Source organism: Episyrphus balteatus, chromosome 1, assembly GCF_945859705.1.
Source record: "Episyrphus balteatus chromosome 1, idEpiBalt1.1, whole genome shotgun sequence".
In the NCBI taxonomy this organism is placed as follows: Eukaryota; Metazoa; Arthropoda; class Insecta; order Diptera; family Syrphidae; genus Episyrphus; species Episyrphus balteatus.
The window spans coordinates 63090575-63117375 of NC_079134.1; the positions used below are offsets into that span (position 1 = coordinate 63090575).

Here is a 26801-nt window from a genome sequence, read left to right on the forward strand (position 1 = left end):
TCCGCGATGAAACACGAAGAAAATTTGTTATTTTTCAATTTATAATATTTTTAAATGACATTTTATAAATTAAAACAAAAACAAATTTTCTGTTTACTGCGATTGAAATATAAAAATTAAAGGCTGACCTGACAGATTGGTGCCCATTTTTGACAAACAAATTTTGACAACGTTCGGAATATATTACCTTATTATGTGTACTGTGGCTGTGGTGGTTGTTATGGTAGTGGTGGTGTCGTTTTTAGTTTTTGACATTGTGCACAGGAGACAAAAGAAAATGATCTTAGCACAAAATTGTTTCAGTTCAAACGATGTTAGTTTATAATGATTTATTTAATTTGTGCTTAATTTTAAACCAAAGTAATAAAATAAAGATGTTTAATAAAACAAATCATTGAACGAATTATATAAATTATTATTGTTATTACTGTGGTACTAGCTGTAAGAAGTATTGACAACAAGTGCGTATTGCACCCTATTACTTTTAATGTTAATACTATCTGCATCTCTCTTCTATAACAACCTGTTATAACTTAGTATATAAGAAACTATGTATTAGCATAAGTTAGTCATTAAGTTCAGTTAATAAAGATAACTCAAAGTGATCGCCTCGTGTTCTGATTAATATATTACATGGCGCTGCGGACAATAAAAGAACTATTTTTGCGATAAAATAAATACAGTTTAAAAAAAAAAAAAAGCTATACAAAAATAATAAATGACCGAAGAAGGTGAAAAAAAAGTTAAAGCCGAAGTGACAGCAAATCAAGTTCAAACTACAAATATGATGCCGTCTAATGTACCAACTCCATGTCCACTTAATATTGATGGAAACCTGGCTGATAACTGGAAGAAGTTTAAACAAAATTTCCAGATATACAACATCGCAACTGGTATTGCACAGTCCAGTTCAGAGTCACAAGTGGCAATTTTTAAGCTGTTGGTCGGAGAAGGAGGCGTAGAAATTTTCAATGTTCTCGGTCTCACTACAGCCGAAGAAAAATCATTGGACTCCATATTTAAGAAGTTTGACGACTACTGTATTCCCAAGAAAAACGTGGTTTTTGAACGCTATATGTTTAACTCCAGGATACAGAAGCAGGGAGAGTCATTCGAGCTATTTCTGAAGGATTTACGTCATCTGGTGAAGTCGTGTGACTATGGTGTTGCTGAAGAGTCAATACTAAGAGATCGTATAGTGATGGGAATCTATGATAAAAAGCTGCAGGAGAAAATGTTGGCTGATCGGGAACTTACTTTGAGCAAGGGAATCGAGGTGTGCAAGCTGTTTGAAGTGAACAAAGAACAAACCAAGGTCATTCAAGATGGACCATCATCAAGTTCAATAAACTACATTAAGAAAATTCATAAAGGTATAAATAGAACAAAACATGCTAACAACACTAATTTTAATAAAAATAAGTTAAATACTAATCAGTTTCAATCAAATTCTAAAGCTACTAATATTAATTTAATTAATTGTAACAAGTGCCTAACTCGTCATTCAATGCATAAATGTCCAGCTCATAATAAGATCTGTTACGTATGTAAAAAGCCAAATCATTTTGGTGCTGTTTGTAAGTACCGTAAATCTAAAAAAGTAAATGAGGTTAATGTGGACAGTTATGCATCGAATGATGAGGATGGTGTATATTATTCTGATGTAATTGCTGCTGTTGGTGGAGGAGTGAGAGAAGCGTGGTTCGGTAAAATAAAAATAGCGGGACAAAACATAAAATTTAAAATTGACACAGGTGCAGACGAGAATATTCTCCCAATCGATAACGTAAGGCAAATCAGCATGTTGGAGAAATTAAAACAAACCAGTGTTAGATTGAAAGCTTATGGTGGTTCGGAAATTAAAGTAGCTGGAGAAATAAAATTAATGTGTAAAGCTAATCATAGAAGAAAGATTTATAAGTTCATTGTTGTGAAGGGGGGAGAGGGAATAATCCCACTATTAGAAAGAGCAGCTTGCGAAGAGCTTAAATTTTTGAGACGAGTGGGACATATTATTTCAAGAACTGAGTAAAAAGGAATTAAATTTATGGAGGTATGGGGTCTATAAACTACACCTAACAAAGTTTTTTTTGCTTCCATTCATAATTTCCAAAAAACAATATTCAATAACATCTCCTGGATTCGAAACGCAAACCATTTTTGCATTTATTTTATTTTTTATATAAATTGCAACACCCCCGCCACCACTATGCTGCCTGTCAACACGAAAAAGCTTATAGCCGTTGAGTGCATAAAAAACATTACTTATACCTGGTTTGAACCACGTTTCAGTTACACACAGAACATCTACAGAAGATTCAACAAATAGATTTCGAAATTCATCAAGCTTTGCATTTAGACTTTGGGCATTTATATGGCACAGATTCAAACCCTTTTTCTGATTGCACAAGATATTTAACATAATACGAGAGTTATCAAGAACACCACCACCATGAACCCTATTACCACTAGTTGTATTCATAAATGAAAATAACAAATGAATAATATATTGTTATATAAAAAATGATAGACAGTACGCACAGACACTTATATTGATGTTTTGCATGAAATATGAGTTTAGACGAAAAAATGAAAAAGTTGATGTATTTACACAAATAGAAATTCAACAAACAATTGCCTTTACAGAAATTCAAAAAGAAAATAAACTTAACTAATAGAAACATTAAAGACTGCAGGTGCAGAGGAACTAGATAAGAAACAAAAATTATTTTGCGAAGCTCACGCAAGATGCTGCGATGATTCATCGTTATCGTTATCAGTGCCCGTTCCATCGCCTGTACTTCTGTTGTCATCAAGGTCTCTCTCATAAGATGCAATTGTTTTTTTCAAGAGATCATGGGAAGTAATCAAAACTGTGTCGCTCTGAGGTGTGGGACGTACGTATACTTGGCCATTACGTGTGAAGACTGAAGAGACCTTCTTTTGACGTTTGAGATGATAAGCTTCTCGGAAAATCATATGATTATGTGTGGTTAAACTTTCATTTAGGTAGATTCGTTTATCAGAATTCATATTTATATCACGAAGGCAAAGTGATTTTTTTGAAGTTTTGTATCGTTGACTTATGGAATGTAGCAACACATTTTTGTCTTTTTTGCTGCCGAGTTTTATTATGATTGATGTGTCTGCAGATGAGCCTTTCGCCCTAGTGCGAAAAATATCTTTAAGGACGGGGGTTGGAGTGCAATTTAATGACGTGCAAAGTTCATGCATCAGATCATGCAAATCCTCAAAGAAGTCGAAGAACCAGTGAAGTGGACATCTAATATAGTAATTGTGGAAAAACCAAATAATAGAATCCGCATTTGCCTTGATCCTAAAGACCTAAATAGTGCCCTTGTGGTTGAACAGTTTTCTATTCCAACATTTGAGGAGTTGAGGGCAATGTTAACGGATATGAGTGTTTTTTCAGTCCTTGATTTAAAAGATGGTTTTTTTCATATTGAGTTAGACTCAAAGTCAAGTTACGTTTGTACTTTTAGTACAATGCATGGGTTATGGCGTTATTTAAGGCTTCCTTTTGGTTTAAAGCCATTACCAATGGTTTTTCAGAGGTACACATCCAAAATATTTGGCCACATAAAAGGAGTTTTTATATATTTCGATGATTTACTCATTTTTTAAAGAGCATGATGATATTTTGTGCGAAGTTTTTAAAATAGCTATGTCCAATAACGTCAAATTCAACAAAGAGAAGTTTCAATTTAGATCAAATGAGGTCAAATACATGGGGTTTATTTTGTCCAACTGTGGTTTGTCTATTGAAAAAGAAAGAATCGAGTCTGTAATCCAACTTAAAAATCCAGATTCAAAAGTGGGACTGCAAAAAATTCTTGGTATGATTAACTATCTTAGAGATTTTCTTCCGAATTTGGCAAAAGAAACCGAGCCACTTAGAGAACTTTTACGTAAGAATATTGTGTTTACATGGATGGAAAAATATCTGCATGTATGAATAAAATAAAAAATCTTCTAGCTAACGTAACATCTCTTCAATGTTTTGACCCATGTAAAAATACAATAATTCAGACCGATGCACAGTGTGGCCAATCACGAATCTAGCTGGACAAAATTAATAACTCGCGTTAAATCGACTTTTTTTCTAAACAGTTTTAAACAAATGAATGTGAATAGATAAAATTCTATAAAAAAGAAAGATTTTTTAAAAAGAAATCTATAATTTCTGCAAAAAGTGTTTCAAAAAAGTGATGAAGAAAATGCATTTTTATAGTATTTGAATTTATGTTTCCGTAAACATATTCTATGATTGGATATACTAAATTATTTTAAAAAACGCTTGAAAAATCTCAATAAATAAAAACTCTATTGCTATTCACGAAAAAAGAGAGGCAGAATAATTAGTTTTTATTAAGAAATAGAACTTTTACACACGTTTTTGACAGGTGACATACATGATTTATTTTCTCAATATCATGCTTTAAATTAAAATTTTAGCAATGATTTTAATTAAATATGCTTCACAATCATAAAAAATGGCATCACCTTTAAAAATATCTGCAGATAATTTAAAAAAGTAACTCCTTTTTGTGCGATGCAAACTTGAAACATAAGGGCCTATTAAAAACAGCTGTGTTTATATTACCTTCGATGTTTTTCAAGCTAATAATTCTCTAAATTTCTTCGTGACCCTATTTCTGGCCTTATACACTTGCTTGCTTTTTGCATTGAACTTGTTTAAGATGTTCCGACAGAAAAGCATCATTCATCAATGATAATGCCTCATTAGTTGAAAATTCCAGTGGTTTGGTGGTTCCAGAGGATCAGAACTTAATCTTTTATACATTATGATCCGTCACTCAAAGAACATTTCGATAAATCCTTTCCGGTATTATTGGAATATGCTTTTTCAAATTTGCGGAGAGCGATTTTAACCTTCCGTTTGTTATATTTTTCCCGTTTTTTTAGTTTTTAAAAATTCTTTTCTACTTTTGTTTCACTATCTACTGTTTTTGTTTATTTAGTTATCGCATAATACTGGTCAAGTAAAATGAAATTCATGTTTAAAGAGCGGTCCAATGTGTCTTCCACCTTTTTTTGTCTTTTTTTCGCTTAACTTGAAGCACAAAACTTTTATGTTTTTAATTTTTCTTTATTGTCAAAAATGTTCCAAAGATGATACCTGCTCATTAAAAGATCAAAAAAACTGTCTTTTCGATCGTATTTGGCAGTTTTGACACATTTTTCGAAAATTTGTTTTTTTGAAAATCTTGACTTCATTTTAAAAAAAAGAAAAAAGTTGTATGGCGGTCGAGAAAACGCGAGACATGTAACTAGCTAATCTTAATGACAACACTCCACAAAACATTAATTAATTAATTTCAGACCGGAAAAATGCGGAAAAATTAATTTTACCTCTATTTGAAAAACAAAGATATTTTTTTTTGCACTTCCTAGCCTTCTTACAGAATTTATTTTTTTTTAAATAATTGCAATGGTAATTAATAAATAAAACCAACTTTCAAGCTTAGCTTACGCTAATCCGAGATGAAAACAAAAAAACCAAACATGAATTACAGTTACCCATTGCATTGAGAAGCTCAACTCATGATTTAAAATCATGTGGCTAAACTTTTTTTTTTCTATTTTGTCCAGTCAGATTGGCGAATTACCACACTGTGCGATGCTAGTTCTTATGGTTTTGGGGCATGTCTCTTACAGAAAAAGAAACCGGTTGCATGGGCGTCTCGTGGTCTTAGTGATACTGAGAAAAATTATGGACAGATCGAGAAAGAGCTCCTAGCCATTTTATATGCCTGCAAAAAGTTCCATTTTTATATTTATGGAAGACAAGTCACGATTGAGACAGATCATAAGCCTCTCGTGCCTCTTTTTGAGAAAAATATAAGTAAAATTCCTTCAATGAGACTTCAACGAATGCGTCTTAAATTAGAAATTTATAATTTGAAGCTTATTTATATACCAGGCAAATATCTACATTAGGGTGGAGTGAAAAAAAAAATTGTCTTATTTTTTGTTCTACATAGCCAAGATGGGTGCCATTTGGGAACTTAAATAGCGGCAAAAAAGTTTCAGATCGATCAAAGAAGTTTTAGAGGGTTCACAAGTCACTTGAAAAAAATGAAAACACCATAGAGGTTAATTTATGGAGTTTTTTGAGTTTTTCTGTTTTACAAAGTTTTTTTGATTCGAAAAACATGTACATTATTATTTATTGTTCAATTTTCATTAAAAAATTGCGATTTTATTGACTTAAGGCCCTTACAGCAAGAATCCATGGGCGGCGAGCACTCCCAACCCCCATGATCCAGCCACGTAAAAACAAAAAATAAAGAAATTTCTTAGACAAAAATAGTTTTGTTTTTTTGTTAATTTCTCGAAAATGACAAGATGTTTTTGGATGCGGTTTTCTGTTTTTCTTTAAAAACAAATAACAGCATCGAATTTTAAAAACTTAAGTAGTACTTATTTACATAAAATTTTGAAAAAAATTAGTTTGAAATTTTTGTTTCAAAATTTTGATTTCGAAAATTAATTTTTCGAAAACTGGGCCAGAAAATGGCTATATTAAACATTTTTGTAATAGACGAGGTTTATGGCTTTTGAAAAAGGTATAGCACGTTATTGTAAGTATAACCGTTGATTTTTAATATTTTTTTGTTTCAAATTAAATAATTTCTTTTTTAAATTGCCCCTCCCCGCTAAATGAAGGGGAGTAGACCCTCCTCCCATACGATTTTTTTCTTGTCTCGACCGAACCTACGCGCTCTAATTTTTTGGCACATTGCTCCATCTCTTTTGAAAATTGCTCCCAGTACATTACTTCCAACAAGCACGTACATTTTAAAGGGCGTTGTGAACCCTCAAGATATTTTTTGATCGGGCTGAGATTTGGTATGCTCTTTTTTGATGACTAATGGCACCCGTCCCTGGTATGTAGAAGAAGAAAAAAAAAAGAAAAAAAGTGCAGTTTCACTCCACCCTAATCTACATCTAGCAGATGTGATGTCACGATATGGTGATGATAAATTTTGTAATGATGATGTTATAAATTTAGAGGGGTGTGTACATGAAATAAATATGTCACATGAAAAACGAAATAGTTTTGAAAAAGCGACAATGCAGGACACGGATTTAAAGCTAATTTTGAAATTTTATAGAGAAGGTTGGCCAAAAGTAAAGAATAATTGGTCACCTTGTGTTAAGTATCTCAGTAAACTGAAAAATAATATTATTTGTGAAAACAATTTGGTATTGTTAGGGGACAGAATAATAGTTCCTAACGATTTGAAAAATGAAGTGTTACAGTGGCTACATGTGTCTCATTCCGGCAGTGAAAAAATGAAAAATAGAGCTCGTATGGTTTTTTATTGGGTATGCATTAACAACGACATTGAAAACTTTGTTGCAGGTTGTAAAGTATGTCAAAAATATTCAAACGCATCTCAAAAAGAGCCCTTGCTTCATCATACAACACCTAACTATCCGTTTGAGAAAGTGTTTTGCGACATAGCTACTTACGCTGCCAAGGATTATTTAATTCTGGTTGATTCATATTCAAAGTGGATTGAGATTCTTAAATTAAAAAATAAAACTTCTTCAGAGGTCATATCGGTCCTGAAACCAATTTTTGCTTCGTACGGAATTCCAAAAGACTTTGTTTCTGATAATGTTCCTTTTAATAGTTATGAGTTTAAAAAATTTAGCATTTATGATTACGAGTTAAAGTTGAACTTCTGCTCTCCAAATTATCCTCAAAGTAGAGCATTTGCCGAAAAAGGCGTTCAGATTGCAAAAAATTTGCTAAAAAAGTGTGCAGAGAGTAACACTGACAGATACTTGGCTCTATTAGAATACAGAAACAGCCCAGTCAAGGGTATGAATGCTTCGCCTGCTCAGTTATTGTTGTCTAGGGTAACACGAACTCCAATGCCAATATCTGAAAATCTACTTAAGCCTAAAATTGTTGAGAAAGTTCCAAATAAAATAAAAACACAAAATCAAAGAAACAAAGCATATTATGATAAACATGCGAAGACAAAAAATACATTTAAGGAAGGGGAGAAGGTGCTTGTGAGGCAAAAAGATCATTGGGTCGAGGGAAAAATACTTGAGAAATTAGAAGCTCCTAGGTCATTCTTGGTAAAGCTAGGGACGGGAGACATACTTCGTAGAACAACGAATCACCTCAAGTCTTGTTACAACTCTTATGATACTTTGCCTGTTTTGCCTCGCGTTACTGATTGCGACAACAAAAACAAACGATCCAAAGTAATAATAACGCGGTCACCTCATCTTTTGAGATCCAGAACACGTCTTCAGTCTGAAACCGATAAGCAGTAAAAGTAGAAATAAAGGGACAAAATTGAAATTAATTGTTATCTAATGAGACAAAGAAAATATTGAATTGTACCTAAAATAATTTTAGAACTATGATACTATACAATTTGATTTATAAATATTTAAAAATGAATTCATAATTTTCAATATTAATCAAAACAAACTAAAGAGAATAATCACTTTTTATTGAAACTTAGAGGGGAGGTGTAAGAAGTATTGACAACAAGTGCGTATTGCACCCTATTACTTTTAATGTTAATACTAACTACATCTCTCTTCTATAACAACCTGTTATAACTTAGTATATAAGAAACTATGTATTAGCATAAGTTAGTCATTAAGTTCAGGTAATAAAGATAACTCAAAGTGATCGCCTCGTGTTCTGATTAATATATTACACTAGCAAAGCAAATAAAAGTTTTTTATGCGGAGCCGATCAAAGACACGTCTTACTTCGATGACATTCTCTTTGGTGGTATAAACGCCTTAAATACACGAAACTTAAAAAAACACGAACGAACATGTCCCCAAATGTGAAAAATCAAGTATTTCAACTGCTGGAAGAAAACCATTGCGAATTTTGGGAATTGTGAACCCAAATCAATAAAATTTGATAAAATTCTATGTGCAAAATAAAAAAAAAATTAAAAATTTTTGGCCAGTGTAATTAATAGAAACATGTTATGAATTACAATTTAAGTAATCAATTACAGAAAAATGTAATTAAAACTGTTTTTCATTTCAATTACTTTGGAATCCAATACTTTTTCCAATTACATCTGTATAGTAATTGAACTTTTTCGATTACAATAACAAGTAGGTAATGGAAGTAGATTTTTTTTTCAATTACAATAACCTGTTATTACCTGTAATTGTAATTGAAAATGAAATCTGTAATTAATTACAAAAAGAAATCATTATTTCCCAACTTTGCCTAAAATTAAACACCATTTCATGTTTATTTTTTTAATAACAAATAACTTATTTGTTATTAAAAAAATAAACATGAAATGGTGTTTAATTTTAGGTTACTCTAAAAAAAAAATGAAGAGTTTGTTCTAACAAACGTATGTATTTTATTTATGTGTAGAGTGAAAAAATGCGCACAAGAAACAAAAGAAGAAAGCATTATCCGGTCAAAAAACCGAAAAAATAGGTTCTTCTACTATTTTCATTCATAAATCTATGCTAAAATGTAGTAGTCTTCCAACTATTACCTTAGAGTATTATTTAACCTTGTTTAATCTTTTAAGAAATTAGCACTTTGCTACTTCTAAAAATATAAATTCAGTTCTGAAAGGGTACAAAAATTAAATAATATGGAAAAATTACCTAATAAAAAAAGTCAGATTTCTTAAGAAAAACAATTTTATTTTCGTCATTTATGGAATATTCTTGAATGGACTTGTTAGCAAGGTTATTCAAGGTTCCTAGTACAGGAAACAGGGAGATGAAAATTGGTCATCTGGGAATTTTTGGAAAGGATTTGAATTTGATATTTCGTATAAAAAGGTGTATTAAGACATAAAAAAATATTTTTTTTTGTTCCAAAAACGTGTGGTTTGGCCGCCATTTTGAAAAATGCGTTTTTGTGATTTCCTCGGCTTCTGTTTATCGTAGAACAGATGTTTTTGTCTTGTTTTGTAAAAAAACGTATTCTAAATTTTTTTTTTGTAATATTGCTCTATAAAAAGTTATGGACGAAAACATGTAAAATTTTAGTTTATGTTCATCTGAGCGAAAAAGTTCTTATAATAACATTGATACAACTCCTACATTTTGGTATATTTAGTTTTCTTGTACGTCCAAAATTATTTCAGTTGTAACCTGGCGAATTGAATATTTTGGTTGGCTACAATGATAATACTGCTCAAAAAAAATTTTTTTTTGCAGAAGAACCAAAATATTCTTTTCTGAATGATTTTGGGGTGCTGAGTTTGTCAGAAGTCGAAGTCAGAAAAAATGTATTGGCCTTAGTTTTTGAAATATTGCCGTTATAAAACGCAAAAACATTATTTTTTATTGTTTCAGAGGTTGAGTTTTAGTGTGAAGCAATTAATTTCAGAATCATTTGTAATGGTGTCTATAACAACTGCCTTTCTTCTTCCAAAATCTGTTTAAATCTTTCCGATATCTCTTTTATTGACCGAGATATCATAGGTTTAAGCTTACCTATAAGTTTAATTTGAGTTAGTCCTTGGCTTATAGGTAAGCTTAAACTTAAGATTTCTCACCCCAAAAACATTCAGAAAGGTATATCTTGGTTCTTCTGCAAAAAAAAAGTTAAATTTTTTTGAGCAGTATTATCATTGTAATTGTAGCCAACCAAAATATTAAGGGGGGAAATCCCTCTGGATTTTTTATTTTTGCACTATTTTTTTTGTTGCCTAGTAAATTTTTTTGTCAACCGAAGAAACTATTTACAGTGGTCTTAGGCTCAAATGAAGCCTCAAAAGTCCCTAGATAGTCCCGAAACCCATGGGCTCCGAACCTACCACAGTACGAAAACGAAAACTTTAAACGCATTTTTCTCGAAACGCGTTTTTTTCTGCGCCGTGCAACGTAACTCAAAATCTAATGAAGCTATCGACTTGAAATAAAATGCAAATTACTCATTAGGGTAATTCCATGAAAAAGTGGACACGAATTTTGAACAAATTATGCAGTCTTTTTTACTTTTTTTATTAGCAAATTACTATTTACAAACGGCAACTCTTTATGCAAGTTGCAAGAAAAGATTCTTTGTTGTATTCCCTTATAGATAGACATAAAATTCAGGGAGTTTAATAATCTTAAAGCATTTTTATAGCATAAGGAGAACAACAGAGCAACAGAAGAATTTCACAAGCAAATGTTAAAAATAAAGACAATTTTTTTAGGTCATAATGATAATTGGCCATTGCATGAACCTAAAAGTCCAATAATATTTTTACAATAAATATTTTTTTTAAGAATTTGTTTATGAGAAAACATTGTGTTTTTTCGTTTTTTTGGTCTCTAATTTTTATTTTACACTATTTTATTAGACAAAAATTTCTTTTTTGATTATAAATAATTTTCTGGACCTGGGCATTGCACGGCGCAATTTTGAGGCGTCAACTTTAAAGAGCTGTAGAGCCGCCATTTTGTTTCTTTTTACAAAAAAAAATTGTATCAATACTTCACAATGTCAATAATATCATATACTTTTCCAAATTCGATAAATGCTTTCTGTTTTCCAAAAAAAAAAATTATTGAAAAAGCTGTCGTCCAGAGGGATTTCCCCCTTAAATTCGTCAGGTTATAACTGAAATAATTTAATAATAATGTAGGAGTTGTATCAATGTTACTATAAGAACTTTTTCGCTCAGATGAACCTAAACTGAAAAAAAAATGTAAAACTCACGATCGTCTCCAAAAATTTTATATGTTTTCGTCAATAACTTTTTATAGAGCAACATTACAAAAAAAAATATTAAATACAAAAATTTTAGCATACGATAAACAGGAGCCGAGATAATCACAAAAACGCATTTTTCAAAATGGCGGCCAAACCACACGTTTTTAGAACAAAAAAAATATTTTTTTATGTTCGTCTTAATACACCTTTTTATACGAAATATCAAATTCAAATCCTTTCCAAAAATTCCCAGATGACCAATTTTCATCTCCCTGTTTCCTGTACTAGGAACCTTGAATAACCTTGCTAACAAGTCCATTCAAGAATATTCCATAAATGACGAAAATAAAAATGTTTGTCTTAAGAAATCTGACTTTTTTTATTAGGTAATTTTTTCATATTATTATTTAATTTTTGTACCTTTTCAGAACTATATTTTTGTATTTTTAGAAGTAGTAAAGTGCTAATTTCTTAAAAGATTAAACAAGGTTAAATAATACTCTAAGGTAATAGTTGGAAGACTACTACATTTTAGCATAGGTTTATGAATGAAAATAGTAGAAAAACCTATCTTTTCGGTCTTTTGACCGGAAATGCCGACCATTAAACACTAAGTACCCAGGGCCGGTTTTAGGGGGGGGGCAGCCTGGGCCATCGCCCAGAGGCGCAAGCACTGAGGGGCGCCGCAGGCGCCCCGAACTTTTACAAAAGTTTTATAAATAACGAAGTCTATCCAATCGATGTTTTATTTATTTTTACTTTCACAAAGGCGCCCCAATTTTTTTCTATTTTATTTTTTCAACGGCGCTCGTATTGTTTGTTTTAAACTTTTTGAAGAATGAAGGCGCCCCCCAGTTTTGAGTTAATTTGTTTGGCTTCCGAAAGGACAATGGTGTCCAAAATCTTCGTTCATCTTTGAAGAACAAGGCGCCTCAATTTATTTTGAAAGACTAAAGCAATCTTAATATTCCTCCAACCAATTTAATTTTTGCGCTCTTATATACAAAACACTAAATCATAGCTGGTAATATCCAGGCTGTAATAATGAATAAAGAAACAGAAGGGAGACAGACAGAATCCCGAAATTAAAAGTCCAGGAAGCCCAAAATCCAGAATACCCTAAATTCCGAAAACCCAAAAACCCGAAACCCCAAAATCCCGAAAACCCAGAATCCGAAAATCCCGAAAAACCAAAATCCCGAAAACCCAAAATCCAGAAAGGCCAAAAATTGACGGCTTCTCCATTTCTCATAAAAACTACGTTTGTGTGTGAGAATAAAAGAATAGATCTGTTCGTTGTTCCCTCCTCCAGGGCACTCAAGTCATGTCAATTAACTGTCAAAAAAATCAGAGTTTCTCGGGTTTTCACTTTACATCGAACGCCTTTAGTTTCATCAGCGAACATCGAACACAGAGGAAATAACTCTGGTTGAAAAAGAAGCTACAAAAAACGCTTGACAACGAATTCGGAGCGACCCAGAGTGCCCTAGAGCTCACAACGAACAAACCTAATACTTATAAAGGTATGTCGTTTTCGATTGGCCGTCCGGAAGCGTCCGGAATCATTCAGAAGCCTGCTACAAGTTTTTTATTCTCCTACTGAAAAAAAAAAACAAAAAAAATTATTTGATTTTTGACCAATACAGATATTAAGATTCAGAATTGGGTGGAAGTGATTCAAAGTTTTGTATTGGATTTCAGAATGAGTGAATCATTGAGTGATTCCAATCGAAAACGACATTAATGTACCTAGTTGAAAAAGTTTTTGAAAAAAAATTGTTCAAATTAAACCAACTGTACCTACTCTTTAAATGTGTTTAAACAAAAAAGTCAGAAATAAAGGTAAACTTGTCAATTGAGCCTAAATGACATGAATATTTAATTTTTTTTAAAGTTAACCTTATGTACTTTAATAAACTGCACATTGTCAATAAATGCATTAACAAGTATATGAGAGGTAAGACATAATCTGCTATTGCTTTTTTCGTGATTTTAAAAATTGTTTTAAAATGAATTTTTTTTTAGAGGCGCCACTTGCAATCTTGCCCAGGGGCGCCGCACTGTTGTCCAAAATGACTTATCTCGTTGCAAAAATCATAATTCTTATACGGATTGAGGTAGCGGTACAGTTTTTTTTTTTAATTTGAAGGAAATTTCCAGGGCTGTTACACCAATGAATTTCAAGAAAATTGTTTTACAGGGTGTTTAGGAATCATCGGCCGAAAACCGATTTTCTTAAAAAAAAAATATTTAAATTAAAATTGGTATGCCATTTTGTAGAAATCACTAATTCACATCTAAAAAAAGTTCAGATTACACTTTTCCATGATATTACGATTATAGAGAATGCCAAAAAAGTTGGTCCCGGAAGTCCGTCTGTCTGTCTGTCTGTATAAGGATCTACAGCCTAAACGGATGGACCGATTGACTTCAAATTTGGTATGTAGCATTTTTTGGAGACCCCCCAGAGGGGTTTTTGGAATTAATTTTTTTGGGCCAAAAATAACGGTACTTGTCATACACCAATTTCAGTAAAGCTGTAATTGCTCAAAAACGGCTCCAACGATTTTGTTTAAAAAATTCAAATGTAAGTTTGAAAACAAGGTCTATCTTCTAATGAAAAATATTTTTTTGGAAAATCATTATTAACGGTACCTGCCATAGAACGGTTTTTTTTAAATCCGATATTCTCCGAAACGGCTTATTCGATTTCAACGAAACTTTTTTTGAAGAAGCACTTATATAACTCAAATATAGGCCAAAAATAAAATTTCAAAAAAAATAATTTTTGGATTTTTAAAAAAATTTTGAAATTTTTTTTTGAAAAATAAAATTTTCGAAAACGGGACATTGTATTTTTTTGAAATTTTGTTTTTGGATGTGGATTAGTGATTTCTACAAAATGGCATACCAATTTTAATTTAAACATTTTTTTTAAAGAAAATCTGTTCCTTCTGCCTTCATTTTTTTTTCAAAGTACAAAATCTCGGCAGTGCGCAAGCATGCGCAGCTAAATATTTTTATTTTGGATCAACAATTGATTGGTACACATACCCTATTCGGCTTAATGCATGGAACCGAATGGATTTTTTACGGTACCTGCCATAAAACCGTTTTTTTTCAAATCCGATATTCTCCGAAACGGCTTATTCGATTTCAACGAAACTTTTTGTGAAGAAGCACTAATATAACTCAAATATAAGCCAAAAATAAAATTTAAAAAAAAATAAATTTTGGATTTTTAAAAAAATTTTGAAATTTTTGTTTGAAAAATAAAATTTTCGAAAACGGGACATTGTATTTTTTTGAAATTTTGTTTTTAAATGTGGATTAGTGATTTCTACAAAATGGCATACCAATTTTAATTTAAACTTTTTTTTTAAAGAAAATCTGTTTTTGGCCGATGATTCCGAAACACCCTGTGAAATAATTTTATTGAAATTCATTGGTATAACAGCCCTAGAAATGTCCTTCAAATAAAAAAAAAAATTGTACCACTAACTCAATCCGTTCAAAAGTTATGATTTTTGCAACGAGATAAGTCATTTTGGACAACCGTGCGCCGGTAGTGCTTAAACCGGCACTGTAAGTACCCAAAGCAGGTTCGAAATAAAAATAAAATAAAAATATCGTAAAACATTTTTCTTACACTACTGTTCATTGAATTAGGGTCATGTACATATGTAACGTAAAGAAAGTATTCCTTGCCAAAAAAAAAAGAAAAACACCAATTTTTAAGGTAACTTGCCAAAATATCGTAAAACATTTTTTGTACACTACTGTTCATTGAATTAGGGTCATGTATGTAACGTAAAGAAAGTATTCCTTGCCAAAAAAAAAAAGAAAAACTAGACATATCGCACCCTCAGTGCAAAAGAGCGAGAACTCAAAAAAGTTAATTTCGAGAAAACGCTTCTGCAAAATACATACTGACTCTAAACTTTCCCCTATAACTTTCCAAGGGACAGCAATTTCCATAATGTCAAAGCTCTATTACAACAACCATTATGTTTATTTTGTAGTTTTAATAAATTTATTTTTTTTAAATTCTTTAAATTAGGAAAGAGTTTGACTTTTAATATAGTAGGAATTGGATAAAAACAGTCATAACACAGCCACACAAAAAAATATAAAAGTTCTGGTCTGGGGTTGCGACCAGGTTTTTCATATAGTTTTGGGGTCGCTGAAACCGAATCCGAAGTCCGTTTTGCCCCATCAAGTCAGGTTTTCGAGATAACCTCAAAAAATGTCACGAAAACAAAATTTTTTTTTCTTTGATCTGGATGTGCGAATATGTTATTCATATAGTTTTTGGATCGCTGAATCCAGATTCGAAGTCAATTTTGATTTGACGTGATAGGGTCACGTCAGGTTTCTGAGATATCCTCAAAAAAATGTCAAAACCAAAGAAACAAAATTTCTTATCTGGAGATGCGACTAAATTTTTCATATAGTTTTTGGGTTGCTTAAACCGAATCCGAAGTCTATTTTGCCGTATCACGTCAGGTTTTTGAAATATCCTCAAAAAATGTCTAAACTCAAAAAAAAAGTTCTTATCTGACATTTTTTGAGGATATCTCAAAAACCTGACGTGATATGGCAAAATAGACTTCGGATTCAAGACCTAAAAACATCCTGAAATAACTCTCGACCTAAAACACTCGTTCCATACTCGAGATGTCAAAGGTTTCGTTTAAAAACAAAGAAACGACAAGAGGGGAGTCCCAAAATTTATAACAGGGAAAATAACTACCACCCCCAAGGTCTAGGGAATAGACTTTGTCCCAGCCCTGACACTCGCTATGTCTTTAAGCCATGAAACGGAAGGAATTATCTACTCATTGGCTTGCATCGACATTAACGAAGACAACAACCACTATCGTCTGGGAGAAAGTTGCCTACGATCGACCATCGTCTTAGTGATCTGCAGCCACCCTGCCCCATTGTAGCTCAGTCAAGGGTGTGTGCTCTTGCTCTGGGATCATAGACGTGTGTTACATTTTCACCCTGAAGATCTGGGTTCCGGTGATCTAAACCCTAATAGATTTTGAATCGCTGGGGCCTGTTCAACAAATACTGACGACCAATAAAAACGAAGAAAGTAAAAATCTCAACTTACTGAGACCAGTTGATATAATGCACCTCCATATAAACTTGAAGTGCTTGCCAATACGGAAAGCCGAAAGAAAAGCTAAAGTGATTTCATTCACATCACAAACCGGACACGAAAGTATAAAAAGGGCATATATAACCGAAATTAACTCTACCTCTACCGAACGTTCAATATTCTAAATATGATGAGGGAGGAATGTGTCTAACTATAAGAAAGGAGGGATTAAAGATGTTGTGAAAATCCCCCTTTGGTCTCTTAACCCTCCCAAGATTGAAGTAAGAATCAACTCTCTCACTCCAAACCATTCTTCTTTATGACTATAAATAATTTTCTGTAAAAGAACCCCTAAAACCAAAAAAAAAACTAGTTACCCATCTATCTTATACTTCACTCCCTGAAAAGTAAAACCTTATCTAGACATACTAGAATTAGGGAAATTAAAACTGTTCGAAATTAGTCTGAACATCATTAGTTCTTTCTTTATTTATAATATCACTTATAGCCCAGTCATTTTAGTCATTTTTAAGCCCAATCTGCGGAAAAATTCCTACTGGGCTGAATTTTGGTATTGGCTTTGTTATGAAGATGTGAAAAATCGACATTGATATCGTGTCCGCGTTAAGAGTTATAGGGGTCAAAAGGTCACGAAAAGTTTTTCGCAAATATCTCGCGACCTATTGATCGGAGGTCATCAGAGGTTATATAAAAATTGATGGTGGTGAAATTATCTACAACGTATGCCCAACACATTTTTCTGTGAAATGAACCGTTTCGCGAGTAAAGCGCAGAGAAGATGACTAGAATTCACTCACATACGAAAAAATACATATTTTTGGTTTATTTTGCTTGATTTTTGAGGTTTTTATCGAAGTAGCTTAAATTTTTTAAGTTTTATTAACTTATCTTATTACGTAAATACGAATTAACTAAAAAAAATAAAAATGTACACATTGGGATAAAAAATATAATGCAAAAGAGGGAACCACGTTTTTTGGAAATGTTGTATGTTTCCCTTTTTTGTACAATAAATGCCTTCATTATTAAGAACACACTTTTTAAACATGGTTAAATTTTAGTTTTGAGCTTGGTATAAACCTTAAATTACCATTAAGTTTTTTCAGCAGCTAATTTTGTACTGTTATAAGGTATTCTGCAACTTTTCTCTTGAGAAGCTCCAAACTACATTTTCTACGGAATTCATGTTTGGAAAATTGATAACAAGCTCAAAACTAAAATTGAACCATGTTTAAAAAGTGTGTTCTTAATAATGAAGGCACTTATTGTACAAAAAAGGGAAACATACAACATTTCCAAAAAACGTGGTTCCCTCTTTTGCATTATATTTTTTATCCCAATGTGTACATTTTTATTTTTTTAAGTTAATTCGTATTTACGTAATAAGATAAGTTAATAAAACTTAAAAAATTTAAGCTACTTCGATAAAAACCTCAAAAATCAAGCAAAATAAACCAAAAATATGTATTTTTTCGTATGTGAGTGAATTCTAGTCACCTTCTCTGCGCTTTACTCGCGAAACGGTTCATTTCACAGAAAAATGTGTTGGGCATATGTTGTGGATAATTTCACCACCATCAATTTTTATATAACCTCTGATGACCTCCGATCAATAGGTCGCGAGATATTTGCGAAAAACTTTTCGTGACCTTTTGACCCCTATAACTCTTAACGCGGACACGATATCAATGTCGATTTTTCACATTTTCATAACAAAGCCGTCATTAAGCTGTATACCAAAATTCAGCCCAGTAGGAATTTTTCCGCAGATAAAACCTAAAATTACTGGACTAGTTTGAATCTTAAAATCTATCTAATCTATTTTAAAAACCAACAATACCAATAAACAACTCCATAATAAATATAAAACAGACAAACTAAATCTTAAAAATATAAAACAAAAATTAAACAACAACAAAGCAATAATAACAAAAGCTGACAAAGGCAATACAATAGTTATAATGGACGAACAAGAATACATTGACAAAACAAACACTTTCTTACACGAAAACAATATGGAAATATTAAAGAACGATCCCACTAAAGTCTACAACAAAGAAATAAATAACACTATAAATAAATGCAATAATCTTTTTCCTAATATCAACAAAAACACACTCAAACAACCACATCCAACAGCACCTCAGTTCACCGGCCTCCCAAAAATCCATAAACAAGGAACACCCATTCGACCACTCATCAACTACACCACAGCACCAAGCTACAAAGTAGCTAAAAAACTACAAAAAATAATCAAAAACAATATAAAATTAAACAACGATCACAGCATTAAAAACAACACAGCACTAATAGAAAAACTAAATAACATAAACCTTTTACCAAGTTACAAAATGATATCATTTGATATCACAAACATGTATACAAACATACCTATAAACGAAACCATTAACATACTAAAAGAAAACCTTACTACAACCGCAAAAATCAATAAACAACAAATAAACGAACTAATCTTAATATTAAAAACAATAATGAAACAAAACTATTTTACATTCAACAACAAATTTTACAAACAAAATGATGGATTGGCAATGGGATCACCTTTGAGTGGACTAATGGCTGACATATATCTCAATCATTTTGAAAATAAATTTCTATTATCAACAATCAACCCCCAACAACAAAAAATAATATCATACTCCAGATATGTTGACGACACATTTGTCATCTTTGATGGAACACATAGACAACTAGACATATTAACAAAATATATCAATAACATAAATACAAAAATAAAAGTAACAGCTGAAATAGAAAACAATAATAATATAAACTTTTTAGACCTAAACATAACAAACAACAACAATAAATTCAAATACAAAATATACAGAAAACCAACAACAACAGACATTACAATACATAAAGACTCTCACCACCCACACTCGCATAAAATGGCTGCTTTCAACGCTTTCATCGAAAGACTTATCAACATACCAATGGACCAAAATGACTACCAAAATGAACTCAACATCATAAAACACATCGCATACGTAAATGGATATAACCCAACAATAATAGACAAATTACATACAAAAAAGCTTAAAAAGAAAAACAACAACACCAAAAATGTTACACCAACAGAAAATAAATACACATCAATAACATACACTAACATTCTACCACAAACCATACAATACGAATTTAAAAAACACAACATTAACATTTCTTTTAAAACAAATAACAACATAAAAAACATTTTAAAAACAAAATCATCAACAGATACTAAAATATGTTCCGGAGTCTACAAATTATGTTGTAACGATTGTGAAAAATTCTACATCGGACAAACTGGACGAACATTCTATGAAAGATTTCAAGAACATAAACCAAAGCCGAATACTAAATCCACATACGCACAACATTTAATAGACAACAACCATAATTATACAAACTTCGATAGGAATTTAACACCATTACACATAATTAATAAAAAAGGGAAAGCATTGGATGCAACCGAAGAGTTTGAGATCTTCAAAGCATACCAATTAGAACGGGACAACATATTGAACGACAAACTAACCATCAAAAACAATATACTTTTTAATACAGCAGTAATTCAAATACACAAAGAGGGAAGAAGACAGACATAATAACAAATACCAAACATTACAACAACACAACAAGAGACACAACTTGGCCCCAACTCCCCAACAACATCAAACGTCACGAGCCCGATGATGGAGTGAGAAACTCCGAAACGCGTCGTCTTAAAAATAAAATAAATTAAAGTTGTGAAAATTATTTAATAATTTTTAATAAAATAAAATAAATTAATAAATTGTGTTTTTAATCTTTTTATTCAATTTATCTTTTTTTATATTAAACTTCATTGACACCCACAACTTGGAGACAAAAACCCAAAATGCATCTATCGTCAAGACTTTGTATTTTCATTATAGTCCGGTCAATTTAGACATCCGAGGTAACATTAATTCCCAGCAAGCTGAAAATTGGTAGGATTGTTGGAAACACCGTCATAAATTTAATCTTAAAAGTCCTCATCGATCCGAGGCCTGGAAAAAAATTTACTGGGGGTCAAAGGTCACAAAAACTGGTTTTTCACGATTTTCAGCAAAACGGTAAGTCTAATCAAAAAATTTTCAATGCAAGAATTGTAGACCAGATTATTATATATAAAAAGTGTCATGACACTTTTTTCCTAAGACCCACCGTTTCTTTCCCCACCCACCGTTTCTTAGGTATAACGATTCAAAAAGTTGAAGTTGAGTTGTAATCGTCATAATCAGGCCTATTCTGAAAAAAAACTCCTAACTGAAAAGTTCCTAAAATTTCATTATTTTTTTAGCTTGAATTTCGTTCTTCTATGGTTAAGAATATGGGAAAGCAAAAAAAAATGGAAATTTTCGCCATTTTTCCGATTGGGGCCCTACCCCGAAAACATTTCCCTGGGAATTCTGGTTAAGAATATGTCTGAATATTTACGGGGTGTGCAATAGAGAATGGACAACCCTAAAACGGCTGATAGCTACACTTATGACTGTTCTAAAAACAGATAGAAAAAAGTTCTATCGCAACTAGTTCATAAAATATTGGCTTTTTTTCGTTCAATGTATTTTAAATTTTATCATCTCATGTTTTCGTTTACTACAACCACGATTGAACGAATTTAATTTATTTCTTTTTTTTATCATTTTCTACAATAATTGTATGAGTACATAAACGCTTTAAAAACTGCAAAGCTATTGCACATTTTCGTAAAAAAAAAATTTGAAATCTGTTTCTTGATGCAAAATGTAAAAAAAAGTATTTTATTAAAAATTTTAAACACCTTAGGTATAAATTAAATCTATAGAAACCTAGGCGGCCAACTTTCTTAGAAATATTTTTTTCTATGGTACCTATATGAAACGTCCACACGAAATTGCATCAACCTACCACTTTTTTTCAAGGAGTACTTGGCAATATTCTGACTCTTGTTCTTTGAGTAAAAGACAATTCATAAAGAGTCCAATAACTTTTTACATGATGGTCCAGACATTTTGGTATTGATTTTATTCGATCGGGCGTTAGAAAATACCTCGAAATCATCATATCATAATCATATTAATACAAACTAGCCGACCCCGCCCTCGAAATTCGAGCGCCAATTTCTTTATTTTTTTTATTTGCAACAACTTTAAACATAATAATACCAAAATAGTTTCATTATTTTGTATAGTATTTGTTTTTGCGATTAACTACACTTTTTGAAGACAAAATACACAGGTATATATAATATACCTACTTTTTGATATTTTTTTTTTTAAATGCTTTAGATATTGTTGAACTACGTTTTAACTGCACTCAACTACGTAAAAAAAGTATTGAAAAAGAAAATGCAAAGTGTAATCGCCTTAAGGGCATTGTGTTTGCACCTTGCATTTTCCGATTCAGTTCAACCTGTTTCATGTTCCATTCTTTCAAATTCATCATCATTCAATCATTCAACCTCCACCAACTTCACTCAAATTTGTCATTCAATCATTCAACTTCCACCAACTTCACTCAAATTTGTCATTCACATCATTGTATACTTTGTAGGTTCTCGTCTTAGCTTAGCTAGTAGAAGTTTAAATTTCCGGAAGGGAGAGGGCGTTATTTATCGCACTTCCAGTTTGGAATGATATTTGTGGTAAGGTTTCCATTAAAATTTTAATGAATGCGTTCAGATACTTAGTCAGCTATTACATGAAGCCTCAAGAGGCGCGCCTCTTTTCAAAACTAATGAGTGCAAAAGAGAAAGAAGATAAAACAAAAAATTATCCGACCGGAGAGTCGTGGGCCAAAATTCTGAGACTCTTTTTTGACGTTTCTTTTTCCACTCTTTCTTTTTTCAACATTCCCTTTCATTTCTTTTTGCTTCTTGGTGGAATACAACAACAACAATACTTAAATCAAAAGAGAAATGTCAAATTTGAGTCTTTGACTCAAGAGGCATCGTGTAATAGCACGCGCCTCACAGAATGATTATCAAAAGAAAATTCGAAAAAAGAGTCAAGCCTCTTGAGGCTTCACATTTATTAAAGGTGCGTTCACAACAACTTCGCACAACAACGTTTTTTTCATGTTAAAGCCATAACTACAATGACCTAAAAAGTGGGAAATTTACAAAATTAAATTTTTTTTATTTCTTTCTAGCAATATTTGTTTTTGTAAAAATTTTCGGAAAAAACTACCAAAAATTTTTTTGGAAACCAAAAAATAAGCTTTTTGCATCATTATTTTTTATTTTGTCGTCGTAAAAACTGTCATAAAATGAGTTTGAGTTGCCGTTGTAGTTATACTTTTAAAGCCTTAAGGCTTAACTACATAAACCACTTTTTGAAAAAGTACAAAAGTGAAAAGATTTTTTTTCTGATTAGCGCAATTGTTTGGTAATAAAGAGTATACAAATTGTTTTTTTAGACCAAAAAATAAGCTTTCTGCATCATTTGTTTTAATTTTTCATCCCGAAAATTTACAAAACTGCGTTTGAAAATTTTCACTTTTGTACTTTTTCACTTTTTGAGCCAATGTAGTTAAGGCTTTAAGGCTTAACTACAATGACCTAAAAAGTGAAAAAGTGGGAAATTTACAAAAGTTAAAAAAATTTATTTCTTTCAAGCTCCATTTGTTTTTGAAAAAAACTACAAAAATTGTTTTCAAACCAAAAAATAAGCTTTCTGCATCATTATTATTAATTTTTTGGTCGAAAAAACTATCACAAAATGAGTTTGAAAATGTTGACTCATTGACTTTTTGCATAAAGTGGCTTTTAACTACATTGGCTCAAAAAGTGAAAATTTTCAAACGCATTTTTGTATGGTTTTTCGGGCTAGAAAATTAAAACAAAAAATGCGGAATCTATATTTTTTTTTGTATAAAAACAATTTGTTAAAGGTATAACCACAATGGCTTAAAAAGTGGGAAATTTACAAAAGTAAAAAATTTTTATTTCTTTCTACCGCTATTTTTTTTTTGGAAAAACTAGAGGTTCCCTGAACCTCATAAGAAAAACGCTTTGCCATGCGGCGATAAAATATTAGTGACTTTTATTCAAAAATGTAAACGTCTAAAAGTGAAAACTTGGTAAAATGGTAAAGAAACTGTAAAAGTTAGCTATTACATGAAGCCTCAAGAGGCTTGACTATTTTTTCGAATTTTCTTTTGATACACAGCCACACAAAAAAAAAAATAAAAGTTCTGGCCTGGGGTTGCGACTAAGTTTTTCATATAGTTTTTCAGTTTTTGGGTCGCTGAAACCGAATCCGGAGTCCATTTTGCCCCATCAAGTCAGGTTTTCGAGATAACCTCAAAAAATGTCACGAAAACAAAAAAAAATTTCTCTGATCTGGATGTGCGAATATGTTAATCATAGTTTTCGCTGAATCCAGATTCGAAGTCAATTTTGCCCTATCACGTCAGGTTTCTGAGATATCCTCAAAAAATGTCAAAACCAAAAAAATTAAATTTCTTATCTGGGGTTGTGTCTAGGTTTTTCATATAGTTTTTGGGTTGCTTAAACCGAATTCGAAATCTATTTTTCCGTATCACGTCAGGTTTTTGAGATATCCTCAAAAAATGTCAGATTTTTTGAGTTTAGACATTTTTTCAGGATATTTCAAAAACCTGACGTGATACGCCAAAATAGACTTCGGATTCGGTTTCAGCGACCCAAAAACTATATGAAAAATTTAGTCGCAACCGCAGGTAAAAACTTTTGTTTTTTTGGTTTTGACATTTTTTTGAGGATATCCCAGAAATCTGACGTGATAGGGCGAAATTGACTTCGAATCTGGATTCAGTGATCCAAAAACTATATGATTAACATATTCGCACATCCAGATCAGAGAAACAAATTTTTTGTTTTCGTGACATTTTATGAGTTTATCTCGAAAACCTGACGTGATGGAGCAAAACGGAATTCGGATTCGGTTTCAGCGACCCAAAAGCTATATGAAAAATTTAGTCGCAATCCCAGGTCAGAACTTTTATATTTTTTTGTGTGGCTGCCCTACTAACAATTTTGCTTCTATAATGCTTTAAAGAAGCAACAATTGCATCTGTAAAGCTTTATAGAACCAAAATTGTTTGTCGGGTGTGTAATCATTCTGTGAGGCGCGTACTATTACACGATGCCTCTAGTCAAGGACTCAAATTTGACATTTATCTTTTGAATTAAAATTTGTTGTTGTTGTATCGCACCAAGAAGCAAAAAGAAATGTGAGGGAATGTTGAAAAAAGAAAAAGTGGAAAAAGAAACGTCAAAAAAGAGTCTCGTACTCACGACCCACGACTCTCCGGTCAGATAATTTTTTCATTCATCTTTTTTCTCTTTTGCACTCATTATGTTTAAAAAGAGTCGCGCCTCTTGAGGCTTCATGTAATTGCTGACAAATTCTTATGTTCTTTCAAGAGAGAAAAGGAGAAAAGGTATCAAAAGTGTTTACAAAAGATTGGACCTTAGTAATAGACTTGATTTTAATAGAATTCGATTTTAACAAAAAAATTCATGGTAATAAAACAAACATCTTACTTTCTAAACTTAGATAACTAAAACAATGAAAGTTAACCATAGTTTACGTGCGATCTTAAAACAACGCACCAATGTGAACCCACCTTAATGTTTTTTGATTTTCGCTGAATGCTTTCATTCATTCATTCAGTCATGAATGACATTTCATTCCAGTCGATTGGAAATTTTCCAATAGTATTCCAGTTGTTTTTGTTTTGTTTTTGTTTTTTTTTTTTATTTTGTATCGAATTTTAATTTGTTTAATTTCGTTATTTCAGTTAATAAAAAGTAAAAAAAAATGTGATTCTGCACATCTACGCGTCATTCTCTTTCGTTCCGTGTATAATTTATGCCCCTTCGGTTTTTGGGGGCCCGGTAATTTGTACCACAAAAACCATGCTCGCCGTTTAATTATATGATGATGATTAATACAAATGTTTCATTGCCTATACTATGATATGCAACAAATCGAGTGCAACTCATAAAAAGTCTTGTATCTCCTTCTCGATGGAATACAAAGTGGCACAATATCTCAAAATAACTCTTATATTGAGTACTACCAACGATGTTAATTTCATGCTTTTATCACAAAGTGCACGATTTAGATGCTAAGCCGCATCTGTATTTTTTTGCTTCCAGTCGCTTTACGTACAGAAAAAAGTCAACACTTTAGAAATAATTTATTTTATATTTGCTCGTAGATTTTGTATTTTCCTTCATTTAACGAAGTCAGGAAATAAGAAATAGATACTTGTTATAAAGAATTATTAAACCATTCTGTAAAATCAGCTGGAAGTAATTTAACTTACGATATAACATAAGAGTTATCAACATTTTTTCAAAAAATAACTAGAATTTCTGGATTTTACTTCTGCTTTTATCGGCAGTTGCGTGTTGTTTTTGTTATACATATTTTGCTCTCACTGCGGATACGGATAGCTATGCAAAAAAAACACTCCTACTGATATTATGATCTTCCTTGATAACGTGTGCTACAACTCCCAACCGCGCTTTATTTACATTTACGGTATATGCAGATAACTTTTGTCATTAATATTAACTATGTTTTTTTTTTTCAGTTCATTGTACAGTATAGACACTTCTGATTTTTCTATGGAAGAGGATGGATATTAAAGAAAATATCTGAGGAAAATATCTAAAGAAAGCTATAATTTCGTTGGAGCCACCAAAACAAACCTTTTTTCAACAATCTTCAATACTCTTTGTTTTATTATATTTTCTGCACATTAATTTAGGGTTTTGTTTCGAATCACGATGTAAAAACGAAATAAAAATGTAAAACAGACTTTTTGTGTTAATCACTTACCTACATAAATTGTGTTAAAAGAAAAAAATCTATTTTATTGTAAAAAATACTTTTCACTTATGCTACTCTTCATTCTGATACAATAAACATGTTTCAAATCAGTAAATTATAA

General features: G+C 31.7%; 1 protein-coding gene across 5 annotated transcripts in view; it reads left to right on the top strand.

The window, feature by feature from the left end:
- The window catches only part of LOC129921435 (repressor of RNA polymerase III transcription MAF1 homolog), a 106766-nt gene extending 79965 nt beyond the window's left edge, over window positions 1-26801 (top strand). For 3 of the 5 annotated variants that reach the window (XM_056003256.1, XM_056003257.1, XM_056003258.1), the window contains one exon: window positions 20718-20919. In XM_056003256.1, coding sequence (XP_055859231.1) covers window positions 20718-20781 — 64 coding nt within the window. In that variant the 3' untranslated portion in view covers window positions 20782-20919. Of the gene's footprint in view, window positions 1-20717; window positions 20948-26441 lie in introns of those variants that run through there. The other 2 variants (XR_008773524.1, XM_056003259.1) reach the window with 2 other exon arrangements.